This window comes from Nothobranchius furzeri, chromosome 1 (genome assembly GCF_043380555.1).
Source record: "Nothobranchius furzeri strain GRZ-AD chromosome 1, NfurGRZ-RIMD1, whole genome shotgun sequence".
Classification (NCBI taxonomy): Eukaryota; Metazoa; Chordata; class Actinopteri; order Cyprinodontiformes; family Nothobranchiidae; genus Nothobranchius; species Nothobranchius furzeri.
In genome coordinates, this window is record NC_091741.1 from 92,641,874 (window position 1) to 92,666,964 (window position 25,091).

Genomic DNA, 25,091 nt, shown 5'->3' on the forward strand with positions numbered 1-25,091 from the left:
TGTGAGACAGACAAGACCCGTTAAGTCTGTGGGGGAATTCCACCGAGTTTTCCAGTGTCTGGAGCATCAACATATATACTGGACAATTCATTTCCATAGTCTCCAATAACACGTTTTTGAGGCCAAATGGGAGGTGGCCACCACCGCCATTTTGACCTTGTCACAGGTTCCGTCAAGCCCAGACAATTCCACAAAAGGGAAGAGAGGTGGAGCTGAGGGTGGGGCTGTAAGGCTGAGATCAACTGACGACATCCGATCAAACTAGCTACAAGCTAACCTGAAGCTAACCCAAAGCTAACGCGGAGGTGGGAGCTAAGATAACGGAGGTAGCAACCTAGCTACAACTGGAGTTAACTGTGCACAACACCAGAGCTTCTGAGTCAGAGATACGCCGGGCTGACCGCTGGGTAAAACCGGGTGGAACACAGAGGTCTCCCGAAAGCTGCTGAAAGCCAGCAGCCCGCGCAGCAGACAGAAGCAGTGATCAGACAGAGATGCGCCGAGCTGCGGGGAGGGGAGAACGGGTGGAAAACATCGGTCTTCCGAGAGCTCCACAAGCCGATAGTCGGAACCCAGCTCCACCAACATGTTATATTTCAACCCATTTTCTAAAATGCAGCATTATGTTAAATGCACTGGGTTTTACCCTATTACATTTAAATTTCATGGTTAAACAGTACATGTTAAAATCTAAGCTCAGCTCGGCAGTGACCTAAAATACATAAATATAATTTTACTTACCGAAAAAAATGAAGTGGTGACTCCTTGGACGCTCTATTAGTGCAATTAATGCCACAGCAAGTCATTTTGTCCAATAATTGAACAAGAAATATCCAAAAAAGAATACACAAACACAGAGAATCAAAATCCCGGAGCAGTTTCCAAGCCAGACCGAGGCTCTACTGAGGCCTTTCCACGGGGCTAGCTCTGTGGTCACGTGGATCTGATGCTCATTAATTATACAGAATTTTAGTCTTTTAATACACAAACAGAAGAGTGAGAAAAAAATTCACCCCCTCAGAGTTGTCATGAGTGTAAACTAGATCATTTAAACCAAACACATGTTTTGGAACCAGGCTGTAAACATGTTTATTTCTGCTGTGAAATTGGTATTTTTAACATGGGAGTCAATGAGGATTTGCTCGCTTCTGACACCAGCCCCCAGCGGATGAGGGTGGAACTGCAATTTTTGGTACTTCCGGTTTGACCTCAATTTTTGAGCCGCATTGTGGGGACTTGGTCGGGAGTTACATTTTAAACACGATTGGTTCTTTTAAAAAAATGTTTTGCTTCTGTTCTGCTACACCAGCCACTTCCAATTTTACTGCTGCCGGTTGTTTTGGACGTCTGCTGATGCCATTTCCTACTGAGTTACAACCAATCAGCGTAAGTTAACCGGAGGTTGCGTTCAGCTTCTCCACCGGGCCGTTTCAGAGTACCTACTCCAGAGCACGTACTCAGGTTTCTGAAAATGGCCGTTCAGACGGCCCAGTCAGGTCGAGACAAGCAAATGCCGGGAGGTTCCTGTAAATCTACCCTGAAGTTCTTGTAGTGGAAACATGCTTATCGACTATGCTGTTGAGGACAGACCTTTGTACTGAACAAATCCACACTAATTTGAATGAAAATGTTATTTTTGAAATTGCACTGACAAACATGCCTGAAGATATTTCTTGTTATCATGCTTTCATTAAATGCACTACTAGTGTTTATCAGTGAGTTTAAGTAAATATAAGAACTACAGTTTTTTTAGACTGTAAAAGAATTTGTATGCTGGTGTTACAAGTTTTTGTTCAGTGCCACAAAGCCTACAGCCTTTGTAACACTGATGCTATAAGCTAAAATGTTAACAGCCATCACACTACCCCCCCCAATCTCAATGACCCAATTATGGTCACTTTGTCTGATTACTACATATAGTTGTAACTTCTTAATTTAAGCTGTTGAAGATGCAACATACTTTTTAATTTTTTTTTTACGGAACAAATTAATTTCATAATGGTTTGGTTCACAGCATCAACAGGTCATAGCTAATTTTAGCTAGAAATGCCTATTTATTGACCTGATCAGGTCTGAGTCGTAGGCTCAGCGTGCATGCAAGCTTCCCTGCAGTGCCGGAGACGACCTCTAAGGTTTTTTTTTTGTAAAGCACACAGAGAATGAAGCGGGTGTTGTTAGATTTACACCAGAGGAGGGATCATCACTCTAATAATGGGCTCAACAATAACCAATTAGCCCTGCCTCTGCTGCTAAATCTTTTATGATGTTACCTTTGCACCAGTTCTTATAACTGGCTGCTAATTTTGACATTTTCTGTTTGTGCAGCTTCCTTCTCTTCATTTTCTAGTCATTGAATTACATGGATGATTAATACATGTTTATGTTTTTGTCTTGATAACTTACATTATTAACAAGACATTTATTAACAGAAGCATTCAAGTTTTTTTATTTGGCCATAAAAGGGACAGTAGAGTTTTTAATGAGTTACTATCTTTCTAAACCCCAGGGTACAGCCTAAGTAAGCTGAGGTCATGTTTGGGTTCATTAAATAGATCAGCTGCAGAAGGCTCAGCCTTTTTGTGAGCATTGCAACATCAACAAATAAAACAGCATTGGCCGCAAATCAGTGATAGACCATAGCTCTTAGAAATCAGATAGCATTTGCAGAACGTAACCATGTGTTAACACTGCAAATAAAAAATATATTCTAAATAGAAATTGACAATTGTGGGTGTTTCAATTGCTAATACAGATGCCGATATGTAGGGGTGATGGTAAGCTGATATGTGCTGCCAATATTTAGTTCCACTTTTTCAAGATATCTAGACATTTTCCACCTTGCTTGCTTAGATGTTAAAATATCACAAACAAATGCACAGCATCTGATGCTAATGCTGCAATAGCAAAGTTGGAAAAACAAACTAGCTTAAAACATTGTTTTTCATGCCTCTTAACAACATTTTAATCCAGCATAGCTATAGATTTATTGTGGACTTTAAAAAAAACGAAAGAAAAAAAAAATGAAATAAGGGGTCCTCTCACATTTGTCTAAAGACCACCACACTTCTGCATTTCCCTCGGTCCTCCACTCATGATGTGAGTGGAGGACCCATGTTTACATAAAAACAGAGGAGGAGAAACAGCCAGCTGCTACCACTTAAACTTGGGACTAACTACCAGAGTCCCAAAAAAGAAAAACACCATTTGAAGTCACGGAAAACAAAAAAAAAAGTTGGGACCTAGGAAACGGTGACTGTTGCTTAGCACTATCTCGTTTCCTCTGGCAATGTGGGTTTCCGGTGGACGGGGCACAGGGATGATTCCCGACAAGAGGGATTGGAGTTCCGTGACCCTATTTGCTTGAAAAGCCATCTTGCTCTCTACATTTTCTATTGCAGCTTTAATTAATAACATAAATAAAAAAATAAAGATTGTACTGAAACCACAATAGCAACATGCTTAAACACGCCAGCAAAATCTTAAGTGCATTCAATCTTTTTAGCTTTATACTAATAATTCTTGACAGCTTGTTCATGTAAACTACAAATTAAACATTTTACTGCAATTAACTTGGCAGCTGCATCTTAACAACAATCCTCATTTCTGAGCCTGGCTATTGAGATTTCCTATGTAGATATTGGCGGTTCTGCCTGACTTTAGGTCAGCTCTTCTAAAGAGAATTTTCCAGTTATATATATATTCAGAAATGGTAAACATCAGCGCAATATATCAGCCAACCAATATATCAGTCTATTTCTTTCACTGAAAAACAGTAGTTTAGCAGAGCCATTCTTTTTCAGCAAATAGACTTGAGTCATACATGTACGTACACATATACAAACTATTAGACCTCTTTAAATTGGTATGTTGCATGTGTTGTAATTTTTCAAACTTTATTTAGACATTTTAGACGAATGAATGGAACTTTTCAGAATCCATTTTCTGTTTTTCTTTTTTCGAAGGCAGTTAAGATCCAAATAAGGTGTTCAGATTTGGTCAACAAACATGGAACCATCATGAGCTTTCATCTACATAAAAGTTTGAGAGCCTTAGTTAGCACAGACCACATATGCTGTGCTCTGAATAACAAGCTAGTAAATCTATGTTTGGTTAACCAACTCTATCCCATTAAAGATTAAGGGCTCATTCTCTGCTTTTTCCTCCTCTCTCTTTTTAAAGGGGTTATTATGATCCATGCGGAAGGTTGCTCTGAGCTATTGTTAAATAATTTTCACATTCTTGTAACATTCTTGCTAGTGGGCCAGAAGTAATTGGATTTTTTTGTCAACATGAACAGGGCAGGTATGGCAGGTATAAGAAGCAGTCATGCAGCAAACACACCCAACAATACTAATTATAACTTAGAGAAGTTTTGCTGTTAGGGAATCTATTGCTGTCTGCTTTATGTAGAGGCCAACTTTACCTTGAAGCACCTTGTGATTTTTATCTTGAGAGGCGCTATAGAAATGATATTTTCTTCTTCTACCTCAGCGGCATGGTAGTAATACTAATAATTCATAATAAATAAAAGTTTTTATTATTGAATGCAATAAAGATCGGACTGAAGTGGAATGCTTTGAGTTGTTAATTTCCTGATTTAGGTATGATGTGGTGAAAACTCACTGTTGGGTGTGCCTGTCTAAATACTGCTTACTCACACACACACACACACACAGTTTGTAGTCATGACAACGTTGTTATCATAGTACGTGTGGACAGCAGTAACACCACACAGTCTGCACTGTTTTAACAACCTTCTTCATGATTGTGCTGAACTGTGCTTTATGTTAAATCCACTGTTGGATTGATTTATGTAAATTCAGCATTTCATCACATATTAAGGTAAATCAATGATGCACAGCAAACATGCAATATCCCCCTTTTAAAAATGAAACCAACGTAATACAGGTGGTGTTTAAATAAATTGTTTACTTACTGGGAAACTTTAGTATTTCCTAACACCTCTGTAAAGTGACTGCCCGAGATAAAAGCACAATCAAAAATAATTTTAAACACCATCACTAACTGAATTAGAAAAGTACAGCGGTCTTTCTTTGGATTTTTACACAGATTATAAATGAAAACTGACGATCCCAAATATAAAGAACATATTTGCTGTTGTCCTGTACACAAAGTCTTATTTTAGAACTTGGCTTCTGGATGAAGGTTCAGAATATGTGGATGGTTGTGGTGGTTTCCGAGGACTAGAGTCAAATAGATTTTGAACAGTTGGTGACTGGAAATGGATAGTTTCAGCCTAAGTGGTGACCAGCTAGGGCTGGATGATAAGGCCTAAAATCAATATCACAATATCTTGTGGATTTCACCTCGATAACAATAAATGGACGATAACTACATTTATGTGCAACAACAAAGGTTATCCACTAGATGGGCTGTATTATACTGAGTCACTTTGTCATGTGACGGGAAGTACTACAGCTTCTTAGTGACTTGAACGTCACCAACCTACACACGTCTTTTCTTTTTTTATTATCAGATTTATTGACATAGGCACAATGATGTTGAGTAGAGTCAGAAAATTTGATACTGATACATTTTTGATATATCGCCCAGCCTTAAGACAGGCTTACAGTGAACTCATGAGGTCATGTTTCATTTGTAAAGAGTATCAGAATTAGAAACTAAATTTTTTGTATTTTATTTATTTTTACCCCTGAACTTAAAAACCCATCACAGATGATTGTGTTGGCGTAGCACATCTTTGATATTGGCATTAATAAACAAAAAGAAAACTGCATTTGTATCCAAATAAAAGTGTTTTAAACAAATGTAATAAATTGGTATGAAGGAATTCTTGACACGGAGGGTGTTGTGTGCAAGTCTGGAGATGAGCTGTGTTTTAAAGGCGTGATTATCTTTTCTGTCATTTAGGTTTGATTATGACTGTACATGTTAACCGGATGCACCTGTGGTTTGTCCAGAGAAACTTTGCAGTTTGTTTAATGCTAAAATGTTTCCTGTCTCCAACCCTGTGTTTTTTTTTCCAAGTACAGTACAGTTTCTTGTGTAATAACACACAATCTACTCAGCCTATTGTCAGCGGTGTAGTTCCGTTCTGTGGCCAACATTACAGCCACAACATTTGCTTTTTTTCCTTTTTTCTCTCTGGTATCGTGAGTGATTTGTAGCAGCTATGAGAGAGGACTCCTATTCCTGCCCCCTTCATACGGTTCTTATTTACTTACACTTAGTTTCTTTCTTCTTTTTTTTAATCTTATCTTTAAAAGAGAATCAATGCTAAATCTCTGTTTCAAAATAAAAAATGTAAAAAATCTCAGAGAAATTAAAATTTAACTTCAGGGTTACTTGCACATAGTACTTTTGAAGTTCACCATTGTCTTGGAAAGTCACCCTCCAGAACTAAATATTGATTAAGTCCTTCTGTTGAACTCTTATTAATATTCATGTCAAACAACCCATGACCTGTTTTATTCAGCTTGTAGTTTTTTTGATCATTTTGTGGAGGAAAGTAGTTTTGCATGCACTGCTCCTCTTTAAGGTTGATGTTTTTATGAGGGTGAAGCACCAAAAGGAATGTAGCGCTTCACAGAAACATCATTTGGTGTACGCTGACATCTAGTGGTTAAAGCTTGGTTGTATTTGTCCTTTTTCTTTTAGCTTAATTTAGAAGCTCTGATCTCTAACATAGCACACCTTCTGGGTAATCACAAAACCCCAAATGAAGAACTGGATTAAGTTTTAATGACGTTTGGTGTTCCTCTCCCAATTTAATCTGTCTAATAATAATTTCTGTCTAATTGATTCTTTATTTTTCTTCCTCTCCTCCCTGTTACTTCTCCACTCTTTCACCTTGCCAACTTTCCTGTCCCTTCCTTGTCACTTTTCGCCCTTTGATCTGTTCATACCCTATAGAAACTCAAACGGCTGATTCCCGATGAGGTAGGTTTGTTTCTTTTATGTGTGCTTTCCTCAGATTTTCCTCACTTGTGGCTTTAGTCATCGACCTGCCCTTGTGTGTTTAACACTCATGTTGTCATTTGTCAGAGGCCTAATCCACCATTACACCCTTGCTGTTGAATGTTTTGTCTTGTGCTGTATTTACATTGGATGTGCTCATAGCATGGATGATTGGCACATCGATTAGTGATGCCTTGATGTATTTGCAACAGGTCACTCATGTGCCATGATTTCATGTGTCTTTAACTAAATGTTACTCAGTGTTTTTGTGGATTGGTGGTTCACACTAAGTTTTACAAATCACAACTTTTGTAAAACTTTGTGTTTCGTTGTTTCTCACCAACATGCCTACAGTCCCTAACCATCGAGAGCCTTGTGCTGTTGGAGATCTTAGCCCTTTTCAGATGAATGGTTTGTGCCTTTGTCAGATTGTTGGAGACATTTATGAATCTTCTTGGATGACCTGACAATTTGTGATTATACAGATATTTTGATGTTTACTGATTTATGATACCAAAATAGTTTTTTTTTTAAATTTATAACTGATGGAACAGGAGGATTGCCAAGACTAATGAAAGATTAATGGATGTGTAAAAATGCTGTATGCAATTTTTAGCATGTAGTGTTTGTTTTTCTTATCAGTTGGTCTAAACCAAAAAAACAAAAAAACAAAAACAAAATTGTCCCTTAGTTTATTAATGTTACGCATTACTAATTTAAGATCATGTAAATTAATGTCAATATTCTGACTAGAACATAACATCTGAAAGGGGTTCAAATCAAACAGACGTAAAATATGTGAAGGCTTAACACAACATATCACCTGGTGGATGACATGAAAGTGGATGTGAGGATTCGTAGTCAGTCTGTTCTGTCTTTCAAAACAACGTCTATGTTTCTGTTTGCTCATCTAGTTGGAGCGCTTCACCAGCATGAAAGCAAAGAAAGACAAGGAGAAGCCCAGCCAGATGCCAGGCCAGCGACATTCTTCAGCCGCCAGCTATGAGATCAGTTCTCAGGGTGCCATGCTGGATGTTCACTCTGATGAATACGTCCTGGAACTTTTTGAGCAGATGTTGGTGAGAAAGAAAAGACATTTGTGAAAGTTTCAGCTTTTGGGGAGTCTCATAAATTCATTATCTTGCTTTTGCAGCTTAGGAAATGTGTAATCCTCATGATTACTGAATCACTCACTTATTTAAGACCCTTCATGTGGGATTTCAGTCCGCAGTTATGAAGTTCTGTGTTTAGTCTAACCACATATACTTTGACAAAAATGCTTAAAAGCTAAATGAAATGGTTGAAATCCAGAGTTAAATTATCCAGCAGTCTTGTTTAATGTGTTTGTTTATTTCAATTACTACATGACAAATATTGAATGTAATCTTTGTAAAAACTTGCTTTTAATCAGTGCTTTAACACTCTGCTATGATTGAAGTCTTTGTTTTGTTGAAAATGAGCTCATTTTTATTTTTTTGCTTTAGGTGGACATGAACCTGAACGAGGAAAAACAGCAGCCGTTGAGACAGAAGGACATCTCCATCAAACGAGAGATAGTTTCCCAGTACCTCCAAAGATCTAAAAATGTCAGTATTTTACATGTGGAAAAGATAACATATGTATTTGTGCTCCAGATTTGCCGTTTTGGCTTATGTTTTAAAGGTAGGATGCATGTTGGTTGATACTGTTGCTGCAACTATTTATTAATTTGTTTAATTCTTTCTACCATTACTTGATTTTTAAGTTGTACATAACCACCACCGTTGCATCTCTTTACAAGCCAGCGTTGGTATATTAAACATTAAAGTTCATGAAAGCGCATTCCTTCTAGGAAATAAACTCTGATCATGACATCCTGGCACATCTAAACAAATAGGACTCCTGAAACCAGTACAGATGGCCAGATTCAGAGTTGTTTTTCAGCCACTGGACCTTGGTAGCACACAGTCACTGGCTTGACCAATAAATCCTCTGTACACCAACGTAATCTGGACTCAAATATGAGGCCATCTGACTACTAAATCTCAGCCACAGTGGGGTCACACAACCAAACGATGATCCTGGGTGCAGCTGCAATTTTACAACTGGTTATAAGAAATGCCTGGAGGTGATGAAAGAGGATTTTTGAGGCCCAGTCCTTGACCTGCTTTAAATTTGGTGGTAGACCCTCAGTGGTCTATAATCATCAAATAGCCAAACACCTCATTGAGCTGAAAAGTGTGTGAGAAACTGAAATGCTCACTGCTTCACAAAAAGGGGTTAAAAAGATTTAAAATAGGGTTGAGCTTTCCTGAACACTGCTTGTTTCATATCTGATCAGTGTAATTTTTTAACCTTTATTAATGTTTTCAAACTTTGACTAATAACATTTATTATGAATTGAGGACTAGAAGATTTTTCTCCTGTTAGACAAAAGCTCACAAGTTAAACTAACTTTTAATCCTGAGATGAACTAAGATTAAACACTTTACACCAAGTGCCTTTTAACTATGTTAGTGAATTTAAAACCAGAACACTCAGTCTGCTGTGTTTCTGCACTGGTCAGGTCCTAGAACAGACGGAGAGTTCCAAGGCAGCGGTGATGTACATCCAGGAGTTAAAGTCAGACTACAGGGAGACACAACTTCTGAGCTGTCTGGAATCACTACGAGTCTCACTCACCAGCAATCCTGTCAGGTACCACGTACACTTCAGACTAGTTTCCCCCTTGTTTTGTGTTTAATCTCTGTTCGTCACTGGTATTTCAGTTCCAAACTAGTTCCTTTGTGCTACTGGTACAACACTGCCCCTGACGTGTTGGGATTAATAGTTGGATAAGTGCTTCATGAAGTGAAAAGTGATTTTATTTAATTTTTAACCTGCAGATATCAACAGGTGCTGCATTAAGACTTGACAGCAGCTGCCTTCCTTTTGTTGAACATGGTTTAGTTATTGAAAGGTTTTCTACTCACTGGTTTCGACTTGTTCCATCTAGCACTGAAACCTCATTGTTGTTGTGGAGGTATGTTTACTAGGGTTTGGGAATAAAATGTTTGCAGCTTTGAAGCATTTATGAGCACATCTGTGCACATTGATTGTTGCCTTTATAAAGAAAAGTAAAGCTCTGCTGTTCCATCGACTGCCTCGGGCCAAAACATACGCACCAGAACCAGCAGTTCCCCTCTGGGTTCAAGTCACTTTTGCTTTAGCATTCAGTGTTTATCAGGTTTTCCCTCTTGGAAGTCTTTTGGGGGGAGGGGGTTAGAGAATCAATCGGGGGGGGGGGTTGTTCTTAATATATTTATTGTAGCATGTGGTAATTTTTTGTTGTCACCTTTTTCACACCCTCTGAGCTTGCAGGAATGAATGTTCATGCCATTCATAGAATTGCAAAATGTTATTACATTACATTATTTTCAGTGTTTCCCAAAATCTTCATGTTGTTATAAAATCAATGAACACAATTGGAGGTAAAACTTTGGGAATCTAAAAGTGACTTGTTTTGAGTTGGACTGTAAAAAATCATGTAAGCTGATGCTTCAGTAAACATAACAATATAACTGAAGTAAACACCAAAAGCACATAAACACAAATAACATCAGGATGGTATAATAATAATAATCATGTTTTGTCGCTCCCAGCTGGGTGCAGAATTTTGGAAATGAGGGTCTGGCTCTGCTTTTGAATCGTCTGAGGAGGCTGCAGGAGGAGAAAGATGATGTCCCGTAAGTGATATGAATCATGACAAAGGACACGTGTCATTCTTATGGATGTTGATGTGTTTCTAATACTTTTTTATGTTTGTCATCCACATTGTAGAGGGATGGGAGTAAAATGTCAGCATGAGATCATTCGTTGTCTGAAAGCCTTCATGAACAACAAGGTAAGACTCTTAGCGAACATCAAAATATCTCACGTGACCAGTTTATAGTTTTATTTATTAGGTATAATGATCTGATTGTGCAGCAGTTTGTCCACTAGAGGGCACAATAAATATAATTTAGCCCACTTTGAACAGGTCAATCCATCACCATAATTTATGACAATTTATTTATTCTTTATTTGTGAGGAGGTTAAATTTGTTTATAGCAACAAAATATTTTACTGCGTTTTTCCTTGACAAAAATATTAATTATTTGGCTCTGAACAATATTAAATAGTTTGATGTATGAATGTATGAAAAGGACTGTGACTTATTTAGTTGACTAGTTTTAGCTTTATTTTATATTAATACATATTAAATATGAATGTTTGCCATTTAAAAATCAGTGACTTGCAGTCATTATACACTGTAAATAGATCTTGTGTCATCTTCATCCCGGACTTTTCTTATTTTTGCCTTTTTAAATAACTTCTACAGTGTGATTAGGAAATTATGTATTCTCATTGTGCTTGCTTCCTTTGTGTTTAGTATGGCTTAAAAGCCATGCTGGAGTCAGAGGAGGGAATTCCTCTGCTGGTCAGGTCCATGGTCCCCAGGGTACCAGTCATGATGGTGGATGCTGTCAAGCTGCTCTCTGCCATCTCCATCCTGGAACATCCAGAAAACCTGTAAGAAGGAGCAGTTAATGCACAGAAATGCCGAACTTTGAATTTCAGTCTCAGATCAAACACAAGCCTTGTTCCTGTGTGTCGGGTTTGAGTAAATGGCTGTAAATGCTGATTGTAAACTGTTAAATCTGTACCTTACCGTATGTGTTGTGTAGTAATGAGCGTGTTTTGGAGGCCATGACAGAGGAGGCTGAGAGACGGGACATGGAGAGGTTCCAGGCTCTCCTAACTGGAATGAACATTCAGAACATTGCTCTGAAGGTAAATGGTCCATATGGACTTGAGCTCAAGAATGTTTAGAATTTAGATTTTTTTTCTTCAAATGGTCCCAAACTTGATGGAGGTGTATGATAATACTTGATCTTGTGTTGTGTGTGTGAAAACCTTAATGTTGTGTATACCAGTGTGTTTCCTCTTGTTGGTCACACTTGTATCTCTGATCCTATGATGTGTCCTGGCAGGCTGGCTGCATGCAGCTGATCAACGCCCTGATCAGTCGGGGAGAAGAGTTGGACTTTAGAATCCACATTCGCTCTGAGCTGCTTAAATTTGGACTAAGAGACATGCTTATGGTAAAAAAAATAATTCTTTCTGCAACAAAATACATTTTGAAGCTTTTACCTAACTTCTTTCTTGCTACTTGACTTCCTTTTGGTGTCTCAGGGACTAGTTCTGTAAAAAAATCTTAACACTCCAAACTTAAAATGTTCCACTGACTCCTCCTGCCATTCGCTCAAGAGCCTTTTCATCCCTCCGTCACCATCTCTTTCCCTGCAGGAGTTGCGGAAGATAGAAAATGAGGAACTCAGGGTGCAACTCCAGGTGTTTGATGAGCTGGCTGAAGATGACTCTGAGGAGCTCAAAATCCGTCTTGAAGATGTTCGCATTGAAATGGAATATCCTTCTGATGATAGAAAGTTTGTTTTTGTTCACAAACTATTGTTCTTTATAAACAAAAATACGGTTTCCCTACTTGTTCAATTATTCTCTCATTTCAGAAATTTCCTCTTCAGTTTTCTTGTACAATAAAGTCCGATTAAAACAATAATTTATCTAACATTTTACAGTATCAAGACCTAAAGTATCTAGAAGTGTTTTAGACTGCATTATTAACACTACATAAAGAAATTCCTTTATCTCTTAGTTTGATAAGTTGATTCTGAATAAAAATCTTATTTTTCTGTATGTAGTATTTAAATCGTTATCAGTATGTCATCTGTAGGGACTACAACACAACAAAACTGTTTTAGCTGAAGAGAAGCTCATATTTTACTCTAAAAATCGCCTTTAGCAGCTATTTTAAATGGCAGTGTGCATTATGACCCTGCTGATTCAGGCTGCTGCTACTGATTGGATCTGGATTGTAGACAATAATTAATGAATTAAATAAACTTCACCAAATCTGTAAATATTTGGAATCTGAAATTACCCAGAAATAAGAATTGTCAATGCACTAAAATAGTTTAAGGCCTGGTTAAGAGTGTTTTCCCCAATATGTATGTTAAATTTAAATGTATTAGCCTTTCCTCCAAGTGAGTATCACTGATGAAGCATACTAATGCCACTGTTTTATCCTATAAAGTATTTCAGTTTCCTGTGTTGATATGTAGTTCTAATGTCCACCACAAGGTGTCTCCCAGGAATCATCAACCTTGGCAAAACCACTCCGCTGATTAGAAAAGTATTCTTCACAGTGGGTTATATCTGGTTTGGAACATTTTGATGCAGTTTTTGTAATTTTACTTTGCTCTGATATTTTTAATTTTGAAATATGCAGGTTAGATCATCTCATAAAGAGGGTGTGCATTGAACATCTTCTGAATGTTGATTGAATCTGTTGAGCCTTGACTGGATTTGTTTCAGTGATGTGAGGGAAGTGTTTGAGATCTTAGTCAACACGGTGAAAGACTCCAAAGCAGAAAACCACTTCCTGTCCTTGTTGCAGCATCTGCTGCTGATCCGCAATGATTATTTGGCCAGGTAACGTGTACACACGCACACACACGCACACACACGCACACACACACACACGCACACACACACACGCACACGCACACACATACACATACACACACACACACGCATACAAGCATACACACACACACACGTGGCAAACACGCACACACACACACACACACACACGCACACATGCATACAAGCACGCACACACACACACGCACACGCACACACACGTGGCAAGCACGCACACACACACACACACACACACACGCGCATACACGCATACAAGCACGCACACACACACACACACACATGCATACACGCATACAAGCACGCACACACACACACGTGGCAAGCACACACACACACACACACACGCGCATACATGCATACAAGCACACACACACACACACACACACACACACACATACACACACACACACACTTACACACACACACACACTTACACACACACACTTGCTATATCGGATACTATACCAAATACTTATACACAGACTTGACCATACTATACCAGATACCTAAACACAGACTTTAGTGTACTATACCAGATACTTATACACAGACTTTATTATAATATACCAGATACTATACCAGATACCTATACACAGACTTTATTATAATGTACCAGGTACTATACCAGATATTTATACACAGACTTTAGTATACTAAACCAGATACCTATACACATACTTTATTATAATATACCAGATACTATACCAGATACCTATACACAGACTTTATTATAATGTACCAGGTACTATACCAGATACTTATACACAGACTTTAGTATACTAAACCAGATACCTATACACATACTTTATTATAATATACCAGATACTATACCAGATACCTATACACAGACTTTATTATAATGTACCAGGTACTATACCAGATACTTATACACAGACTTTAGTATACTAAACCAGATACCTATACACAGACTTTATTATAATATACCAGATACTATACCAGATACCTATACACAGACTTTAGTATACTAAACCAGATACCTATACACAGACCTTAGTATACTGTACCAGATACCTTTACACAGACATTAGTATACTATACCAGATACCTATACACAGACTTTATTATAATATACCGGATACTATACCAGATACCTATACACATACTTTAGTATACTATACCAGATACCTGTACACAGACGTTAGTATACTATACCCAGGGTATCCGCGGGTCCTTAAAAAGTCTTAAATTAGCTTTTCCTAATTTAAGGCCTTAAATGTCCTTAAAAATGACAAATAATCCTTAAATCCAGTTTCCAAAGGTCTTAAATGACCAAAGACCCAATAAACAAGATTCTTTTATTTCTATAAAAATTTCGTGAATTTCTGGTTAGTGTTCAGCATTTTTTGTGTATGATGTTGCCGTAAGCGGAACCGTACGCAGTCAGTTGGTTGTGAAAGGGGGCTATTGTTTTAGATGAGCACATTTGCTGGTTAAGCTAGTGGGAGCTTGCGCCATGGGGAAGTGCAAGTTTAATGGTAACTGGATGGCTAATCCCACGTTCGCGACGTGGTTAGCACCGGTTCCAGGCAATAGCTGGAAATTATAGCTTAAATTTAATTTTTAAAATAGCTTAAATTTGGTCAAAGTGGCCTTAAAAAAGGTCTTAAAAATTCTTGAATTTGGGTCCCTTAAATCTGCAGATACCCTGTATACCAGATATCTATACACAGATGCCTTTATAACTTTATCTTGATATAACTAGTCAAACTGCTAAGCTAGCGATTAGCCACTATGCTAGCGACATGTTGCTCCGTCTTTAAGCGGTTATTACGTGTATTCTCACAAGTTCACTCAATCTGAGAGCCTCTGGGTAAATGTACTGCTCTAAACTTTGCATTTGGCAACCTGGTTTTTAATTATTTGGGGACGTTCAACGCCAACAGAGTTCTGTTTATCCATCCTGCTGGTGCGGGGACAAGCCAAACCCCTCCCTCCCCTGTGTAATCAGGAAACATCTACGGATAGCCGGAGTGGCCAAATTACCTCAAACATATTGTATGGGTTTGAATAGTAAACTATAAGGTTAACATTTGTTTTTGAAGGAGAGCTCAGCGGGTGAGAAATGTTGTTCCAGTTCCGGCTTTTTCCGCTCTGGTTTGCTATGCTAGTAAGTACTCTGTTATGAGCGATTCTGTTGAAAAAGTTAAGAGTTTGTGAGGCGTGGGTTACGGCAACAGTAGCCCGGAAATAATACTCATAAAAGAGCAACCAGAGACTCTGAGTTATTACAGTATAATCGCTGATATGAGCCAACACTGTTAGATTCCAGCCATGTTTGCCCCGATAACTATTAACTCCATGATGCATGACCCATGTGATCTTCAGTAGATGCAATTACATCATCATACATTTAGTTTAACATGATAGATTATTTTTTTCTGGACAAGAAATATACGATATGGCCCACCTCTAGATGACATTTAAATAATTTTACATTATATATATATATATATATATATATATATATATATATATATATATATATATAAAATTAAAAAATACCTGTGGGACATTTGATACACCTCTAGCTCTCAACTGTGTGTGTGTTTGCAGACAGCTGTACCAGTGTTTCTAATGCTAAGACTGGTAGAGAATAGGCACTGAGGCTAAAGTTTGACAAGAATCAATACATTTTCATGCATTTAATCTACTGATTTATGTATACAATTTCTCAAGACAGCTTTAAGTTAGTTATCTTGTAAATATTTTACAGGAGGAAAAATATCGAGATATATATCGTATATCAGAATTCAGCAAAAAGATATCGAGATATAAGTTTTGGTCCATGTCGCCCAGCATACCAAACTGATAAAGGTATCTGGTATGGACCAGCATTTGGTCCATACCAGATACCTTTTAATGTCACTCATACATGTGCTGCTTTGGCTCTTTAGTTTCTGACATGCTTATCCAGCCGAGTTTCTCTAATTGTGTTCACATCTACTTTAGTTTTTAATCATATGAAGAAAGTTTGGAGAACATTTTTATTTTTTATTTGTTTGTTTGATTATTTATTGTTGCCTCTTTTAAAAATGTCAAACCAAATAAGAATGCCCTCTAAGTACAAACGCACAACACCCACAGAGTCACTAATCACATAGTTAGGTTGTAGATGGTCTACATATGTCCATGTGAGGCAGAAACAATGTGATAAAAATATTAATAAACCAAGAAGAAAGAACTAGATTCTTCCTCTTCTTTAACAATTCTCCTCACATCTCCCCCTTTTTCAGACATTTCCTCCGTTTGCTATTTGTTTTCTAGAGCACCACTCCAAAGAGATGAAATTAATAAATGCAAAGAAGTCCAGTTTCATTTTAATAGAACTGAGCACCATCCACCCTTATCAGAAGAAATATGCTAATATGCCTCTCTCTGCGTCCTCCAAAGCCCATAGAGTTTCACTTCCTAAAAAATGGACTAAAAACACAGAGAATGAAAAGATGACAGAATATTGTTTAGTGTTGGGCATATTTGATTAGGTCTATGGTCTTTCTCGGTTTATTAATTGCAAACTGCACAAGAAAGTTTAGTATTGTTAAGTATTTTAAATATTTTTTACAAAATGTCTGATTACTTAAAACGAGCAGTGAAGATGTAAAAAGGTTATTTAGAAATAACTCAATCTTTTCTATCTCTCCCTTCTTCCTGTTCAGTTTATCTCCATCCTGGTGATTCACAATAGATGTGGTTTATAATAGGCTCCAACAGAGATGGAGGGTGTTTCTCAATGTCAAGGTGCCTGGCCTAGCAAGGTGTTGTCTTGCCAGGCACCTTGCTTACAAGGACACTGTCCTTCCTTGGTCAAAGGAAACGGTTAAATGGTACAGGCTTGCCTCACGTGACCGCAGCTGAGGCTCCGGTCACGTCAGTTGACAGGACCCGTGAGGTTAAGTTATATTTTATATGTATAGGTTTCAATATAAATGTATAATGAGCCTTTTACTTTCTTAACTGTTTATATATTGGTTAAATTAAATATGTAAGCAAGTTACTACCTGCTAGCCACCGAAGCTGCAACTACTAAGCAACTAACCAACCATAGATGACTGCTTTGGATCTAAAAAAAACATTTTAGATAACAGCCCGATGGCTACAATTAGTTGACTTAAATTTAAACTGGAAATTTGCCTCTGAAGTAGCTGCCAGCTCCTGATCCGCCATCCGTTTGTAAATACCGCTATGTATTGTGGGAAATTTTTGACCAAGAGAAGGCTACAAGGTACCTTCTATGTATCCTTGCTCAGCTAGCTAAACGGCTAACAAACGGAGAACAGACGCCTCTGTAGAACATGAACAAAAGAACGTGCCTTGGCGGTTCCTGATGTATCTCCTAGGCAACTGGGACAGGACCAAGGCATCAAGGCGAGGTTCCTTGACATTGAGAAACACCCAGGAATTAAGTGGAGGAGAGGCTGCAGAGTGGCAGGAATTAAGGTTTAATACCACAGTAATTCAGAAGAAAAGCAGCGCTGAGCTAAACTGCTACTTGTAGTACCTGCTGATTTGCTGTCCTTGTAAATTTTGAATTCTCCAGAGCGTCCTGGGAATATAACAGAACAACATAGAACATTCTTAGTTTTACATACAGTGAATTTTCATGGACTTTTAAAGAGTTTAGTTGATGAATTTTAGAGGTGTCATGGGATTTCTAACAAACGAACATAGCCTTAGGCCTAGCATTGACCTCATTCCAGTTATTTATTAAAAAAAATGTATGTTCAAGAAAATCAAAAATGACAAATTTGAAGATAAATCCAGATTTACACTTTTTCCTTTAGGATGACACTAGATGTCTCTCTCGCTTCACGGATAAATCTCAACTTTTAGGGAAAGAAAAAATAAAAATGGGAAAAGCAAAGCCTGAAGTATAGTCAGGAGGTGAAATCAGCATTAGACAAAGGCAGAGGGCAAAAGAGAGGCAGCGGGGTAGGAAGCAGACAGAATAAATAAAGTGTTGAGTTTTTGACTCTGGCAGCATCTAATGGGGTCAAGGAATAAGACACCTCCAGAATAGAGTATCTGCGTGAAGTTGGCTTGATCAGACATTTGGCGCTCGACACAAATCAGCAAGCTCTCACCCAAGCAGTTGCACACAATCAATCTTTGTGACAAGAAACTCAAACTGCCCCGCTCACACAGACAGGCAATCTCAGTTTCAAAGACAAAGTAGCAAAGGATGTGTGTTCGCACATTTGTCTGAGGAGGCGAGCCCAGTTGTTCTTAGTCATAGACTGACCTTCTGCTCACACCGTGCGCCTGATTTGTTATCGACTTCTTGAGCACATACTTTTGCTTTGGTTGTTCATGTTGTAGCAAATTATGCAGAACTTTTACAGCTGTGTTTTCTTTTATCCATCACATTCTCAGCTGCACCACCCTTCAGTAACACTTGTATGGTATTTGGTCTCAGTAGGAATCTGTTGCTTCTCTCCTTCCCTCCTCCAGGCCTCAGTACTACAAGCTGATTGACGAGTGTATCGCTCAGATCGTGCTTCACAAGAATGGAGCGGATCCTGACTTCAAGTGCCGCAACCTCAAATTCAACTTTGATCACTTGATAGGTGAGATGTTGGATCACAGCTTTCCCATCTTCCAGGTCTGCCTACCTCTACACTATGATGCACTTTCAGGTTTAAACCAGACATAATTAACATACATTTACAATATGCTGTTAATGTAAACATCCAATCTCTGTAAGATCTGGTCGATTTCATCATACTGCATTAGAGGTTTCACCACAAGGTGGAGCTAGAGAGGAGCCGTAAGTATGAATTGTTCTACAGGTTTTAACATCATAGATCAGTTGTCTAATATACAGTTTACGAAGACATAATTATGTTTTCTTAAATTCAACAACCTGTAAGATCATATGAGCTCATATTCTACCCTCTGATGTTATCTGTAATATTAAAACAAACCAGCAGTGTCTGGTTTCATTTGTCTCTGAGCATGTTAAGGTGTCTGAGACACACAGAGAGACAAGAAATCACAATCCTCACCAGCTACAGGCGTGACACAGACTTCCTACAGGAATCAAAGTATTACAGCTGATTTATGGGCTGTCAAAACTGCTTTTTAAGACATGCCATCCCGGATGTTTATGCCTGATCCACATATCCATTCTAAACTGAGAAGCTTTTCTAGTGATGGAGGTGATGCGCTATCATTAAAGTAGGAGCATTAGGTCTCTTCAGGTGGAAATTTTCAGTGTTCCACTTGGTTTAACCAAGTAAAATGCTTCAAATAAACAAAGCAACAGATGTAGAGACATGTTTCAACCACTTTGTGCAGGGGAAAAAGCTGGTATGATGCATGTGAATGATATAAACTGGGGTTTCTTTGTAAACTAACAGAAATGGTTGGACACGGACCTTAATCTTCCATCAAAAGGGTGACGCGAGAAGGAATTAAAGCCGACTTTGTGACCGCCACTGATCCGTGTGATCAGTTTCGTGTCACTCTTTGTTGAATACAAATTTGAAATGTGGTCTTGTTTCTGATGAAATAATAACTTCTGTGAAATCTGCTGCATGCACGGGCAAAGGCTGACTTGAGTGGCAGCCGTAGGTAATCGCTGACTGCAGCGGGCTACACCCCAGCAGAATGCAGGTGCGGGCCATGTCTCATGAGTCCACTGCTCTTTATGGCAGGTCTCCGTTGCTCACTGCAGGAGACTCTAATTGCGCTGCTTCTAAATGCGTCCTGACACACGCGCGCGGGCTGGCTGCCCTCCTTTAAGCCTGTCAGAGTTATTATTGGTGGAAAGCAGCCCAATTCTGCCCTGCATGCATTATTTAGTGTTTTTCTTTGAACTCTGAAATTCAGCACAGTTTTTCTCTCTACACTCTATCTCCCTTAGTGCGCTATTTAGAGTTTGTCCCATTTAGCCTAGCCACCGTTGCCCCCCCCCCCCCCCCCCACACACACACACACGTCCATTACATATCCAATAACCACTTGAACTTGGTCATAAATACACTGAAATTGCATGTGGGTTGGAATGTTATTGTTAAGTTTATTTTCATCAGGGAAAATTGTGATCCTCGTGCTTTTTGGCTCATTTTTAAATGCGGGAGCTCACAACGTATCCATCTTTCCACCTATAGTGTCTGCAAATGTAGCTTCATCTCATAATCTGTATGCTTCCCTTTCCACCGTATCTGTGCACACTGTTTAAATGTCCCTTTTTAGCTTCCCACAGCCTTCTGTTTTTGCTATTTGCGTCGTATCCTCCCTCCTGGGCATCATAAGCACTCTTTGATCCAGTGACATTGTGGCATTAATCTTCATATTAATTAGCTCTACCACAGCACATGCTTGGTAAGCCCCTCAGCACTGAGCCACCTGTTGACCCTGCAATTATTCAGTGACAGGATCCCGTTGGTCATTCTGTGTCCTTCTCGCTCTGTCCTGCGTCGCACAGAATATCTGATAATGGCCGACTCCCAGACGAGAGATTTATCTTGCATAGAGGGAAATTGGTGTTGTTCTACAAATGCTCGTAGTCAAACAGAGGTTTGTGTGCTGACGGCTTAAAAGGTAATGATATGTAGAAGCAGCATGCTACACAAAGCATCCTATTGTAATGAGACAGCGCTGTAATCGCCTCATAGATCTTGACTGTGAGTAGTGTGATAAGGGAAGAAGCGGGAAGATAGATGGGTTGCATGAATCTGTTTGTAGATTTATGTGAGTGCACATGACCTGTGCCAGACTAAAGGGTGCTAAGGCTTTGTGACTAGAGGCGTGCAGATGTGTTGCCAAAACGCTTATCTAATCTACAGCCGCTCATATGCTGTCTAATTTTCTTTTTTCCCCCTCTGCTTTTGTCCGTAGACAACATGGTGAATCAGACAAAAGTGGAAATCAGTGAGACAAAAGCCACCGAGCTAGAGAAGAAGGTAAAATCCACACAGGGTATACCTAACAGACAATAAATGATGCACACACACGCACACACACACACACACACACACACACACACACACACACACACACACACACACACACACACACACACACACACACACACACACACACACCGAAAAACGCACACACACACCGAAAAACGCACACACCAACCCAGAGACGTGCAGACTTTCATCGTGACATGGACTCAAAGGAAACGCTCCTTCTGTGGAAGCTGCCCGTCATTATAATAAAAGCCAGATTGATCATTGTCAGGCTGGCATGAGGTGACGAATTTTAAAAAATCAAAGGAGGAACAATGGTCGGCAACAAAAAGAGCGCTCACACACACACGTGTAAAAAACCCTCAGAGAGGTAAATGGCTTGATTGCGGTGTGTTGTCAGTCGGATGTTTCTGTCGTGGTGACAGGATAATTGAAAAGACGGAGCTGAAAAGTCGCCTTCATTCATGCACACATCAATACTCAATACGCAGTTTTTCTTTGGAATCCTATCCATCGAATGGACACACAACCGCCTGCTCCTTTGAGAGACTTGGATCCATTTTCATGGAGCACACACATCATAACACCAGTTGTGTCTGATGGGATAATTGCAAGCGATCCCTTTGGCAGGAATTAAGGATAAGGCTGTCAGGCTGCTGACAGCAAAAGTAACGGATCCGCTTTCTGCAAATTAAACAGTCATGCGTGTGTCTGTGTGTTCATGCATTCATCTTTCTTAATACTTGTTCTGTTTGTCCAGAATCTCAGAAAAAAGATATGTGCAGTAAGTGAGGAAATTAAAATTGGGGTAAAATGTTTCCCTCATTAACAAGGTGAAAGCTTAAAAGAATGGAATTGAGATGTGAGCTCCTACAAAAGCACTGAAGCATCCTCAATTTATAAGTGACACTAATTTGCAGTGTAAATTATACAGGAAGAAACAGGAAGCAGACTGTTAGAAAGGTTTTCAACAGGTCTGTGAGATATGAAGACTGCTGCCTCTTCACCGTGGATCCTGAAGGCTTGTGCATTCAAGCACACTTGGCTCCCACATTTCATTACAGAACTCTGATTCCTCCTCCTCCTCAGTCATCCATTTAATGAAATGTTTGTAGAATTATGTCAGCTTTGAAGACCAGACCCTGACATTAATCCTGAGGGATTGCTCCTTGGTTTTTATGTAGCCTACAGGAGATTTTACAGATATCCTGAGCAGAGAAACCTGTTTCGCTATCCCACGTTGATGCCTAAGATCATAATTGAACTTACAAAGGAACAAATCGTACGTCCTAATTTTATACCCAGGCGGTAGGAAAGCAGTAGGATATTGCTGAATATGGATGGGGGGGGGGGGGGGGCACTTTGAATAGTCGCATGCAGCCCAGAGACTAACGTGACCTTTTCTTCAGTGTCCTTGTGAAATCCGAGAAAAAACACACTTCACTGCTTCCTAGATAACACCTCTCCACATTAACCAGAAAAATTAAGTCTGCCTAATACTTGTGAAGGTTACTGAGGCCTGAATCTCTCTAAATCTGACTTAAATTTATATCAGCTGGATGCAGAGTTGACGGCACGCCACGAGTTGCAGGTGGAGCTGAAGAAACTGGAGGGTGATTATGAACAGAAGCTGCTGGACTTGAGCCAGGAGAAGGAACAGCTGGTCACTTCTAAGCAGGAGCGAGAAAAGGAGAACCAGGCTCTACAGAAAGAACTGGGCTCGTTGCAAACCAAGGTACACACACATGAAAACACAGATCTCTTTAGTTTAAAAATGCATTTATTTTACTGAGTGCATTTATTTTGGAACATTGTGTTGGTGTCGTGTTCCTAGAAATATTTGTGGCAAATTGTCCATCTCGGGAAGACCCGATTTGGTTTTTAATCATTAATGCATCCTCAGCCTCTGTGAAGCAAAAGTTGAGGTGACATCTTCAACACTAACCTAAATGATTAAATCAAATCCTGGAAAACTCTGCCCAAAATTTAATCTGTTAAAAAACAGCAAGAAGCAGAATATTTCAAGTCATAAAAGTAAGTATAATAAAGTATTAACCCCAAAAAGTTGCTCAACATCAGTGCAAACTCAGAAAACAGACGCCCCCTGGTCTTAAATAATTTAGCCAAGCAATGCATGAAAGGAGCTAAAAGGAAATTGTGAAATGAAGCCAAATCCTGTAGAGATTAGGAATTTTATAAATAATAGAAATGGGGAGTGAGTGACTAAAGAGAGAAGAAAGAATTGAACGGACTCAGGACAAACATATTTTTAAGGCCAAGATACACATACTGTTTGTGTGTACACTGGTGGCAGAGACGAGGATTGTTTAGCTGTCAGGGTCCTGCTGCCACACCAGCTGGACCTTGTAGTGACAAACAAACACATACACACCAAGTGACCCAGAACCGTCTGCCTCTGTGCATGCGTGCGTGCTCATAACCTCATGAAGACGTTTGTCTGTGTGTCTGTCAGTTGAACAGTTACCCAACTTCCAATATGAGCATCATTCACGGTGGCTGGTGCCAGCAGAGTCAGCTTCTAACTACACAAAGACTCTAAACAAACAACATGCACACAGTTGTCCAAAGCGTCAGCAGCATCGTGAGCCAAGCATCAAACAAACTTCTCATACTAAGATGGCTCACTCTGTGTGTTTGAGGCGCTGCCGATGGAAGATTTCTTCTCATGTCGAGATCTCTCGGTGTCCCCGTGTATGATGCTGTGCCCAATTCTTCATCTGCTGCAGCACTAAGAAGGCCTGCCTTGGAGGCTCTGTTCGTCTGTTACTGTCTTCTTTTCAAAGTCCGAGAGAACAACACAAACAATTTGTTACGCTGCTGTATACAGACGGTTCCACTCCCCACCCACGCACGCACGCACGCACACACACACTGTTTTTGCTTGACATTCATAGGCACACAGAAAATAAGCTTTTCAATACACATTCTCCCTTAATTGTTTTTGGTATATCTATATTCAAATGCTAATCAGCTCTTATTAGCTGACTGACTTTAATGACTTGGACAGTTTTCTCAAAATTTGGCACCTACTGATGTAAATACTGTAATCAGCACTTCAGTATGGTAATGAAAAATTCATTTCACTCTCGCTTTTAATTTAGAAGTTTGTCCTCTGCTCTTAAAACTTTTTCTGTTGAATTTCTCTATGGATTTAATTCCCTCTTGCTATGATTTTTCTTATGTGCTTTGCCCTGTGTTTCCTCTCCATCTCTTTCTCCATTGCACAGTCTTTCCCAGGCTCTAATCTTTTTGACTTTTCCCTTGTTGCTATTATTTTCTTCAGTAGACGTCTTCATTTTATTTAAAGGTATTTAACCAGGGATGTCCAATTAGATATATTATCTAATCTGGTTTAGAGGAGTGGCACACTTTTCAAACTCAACCACACAATTGAAGATGCAAAAATAAAATGATTCATATAAAACACAACCTATATAAAAGAAAAGGGTAGCTAACCTCATACTTGCAAACATGTCAGGTTTTGGTGAAAATCTCCATTTTTGAAGCCAAATGAGGCAATCACATGAGACGTATACAGCCAAAGAGATTTTGTATTGGGGGTGGGGGGTGTATTTGGTCAGGTTTCAGTCACTCTTTACATCAATTTCAGAGAAAGGATGGAAATTCATCTTGTTCACAAACAAGGGAGTTTGGAAATGTTCAGCCATCGCC

General features: G+C 39.1%; 1 protein-coding gene across 2 annotated transcripts in view; it reads left to right on the forward strand.

Moving 5' to 3' along the window:
- The window catches only part of LOC107376515 (protein diaphanous homolog 1), a 63,646-nt gene that overhangs the window by 35,006 nt on the left and 3,549 nt on the right, over positions 1 to 25,091 (forward strand). The window contains exons 2-15 of one of the 2 annotated variants that reach the window (XM_015945645.3): positions 6,895 to 6,921; positions 7,854 to 8,018; positions 8,424 to 8,525; positions 9,485 to 9,615; positions 10,560 to 10,643; positions 10,738 to 10,801; positions 11,330 to 11,469; positions 11,625 to 11,730; positions 11,931 to 12,041; positions 12,247 to 12,365; positions 13,333 to 13,449; positions 18,931 to 19,046; positions 21,322 to 21,386; positions 22,954 to 23,133. In XM_015945645.3, coding sequence (XP_015801131.3) covers positions 6,895 to 6,921; positions 7,854 to 8,018; positions 8,424 to 8,525; positions 9,485 to 9,615; positions 10,560 to 10,643; positions 10,738 to 10,801; positions 11,330 to 11,469; positions 11,625 to 11,730; positions 11,931 to 12,041; positions 12,247 to 12,365; positions 13,333 to 13,449; positions 18,931 to 19,046; positions 21,322 to 21,386; positions 22,954 to 23,133 — 1,527 coding nt within the window. The remainder of the gene's footprint in view (positions 1 to 6,894; positions 6,922 to 7,853; positions 8,019 to 8,423; positions 8,526 to 9,484; positions 9,616 to 10,559; positions 10,644 to 10,737; positions 10,802 to 11,329; positions 11,470 to 11,624; positions 11,731 to 11,930; positions 12,042 to 12,246; positions 12,366 to 13,332; positions 13,450 to 18,930; positions 19,047 to 21,321; positions 21,387 to 22,953; positions 23,134 to 25,091) is intronic. The other variant, XM_054739083.2, reaches the window with a different exon arrangement.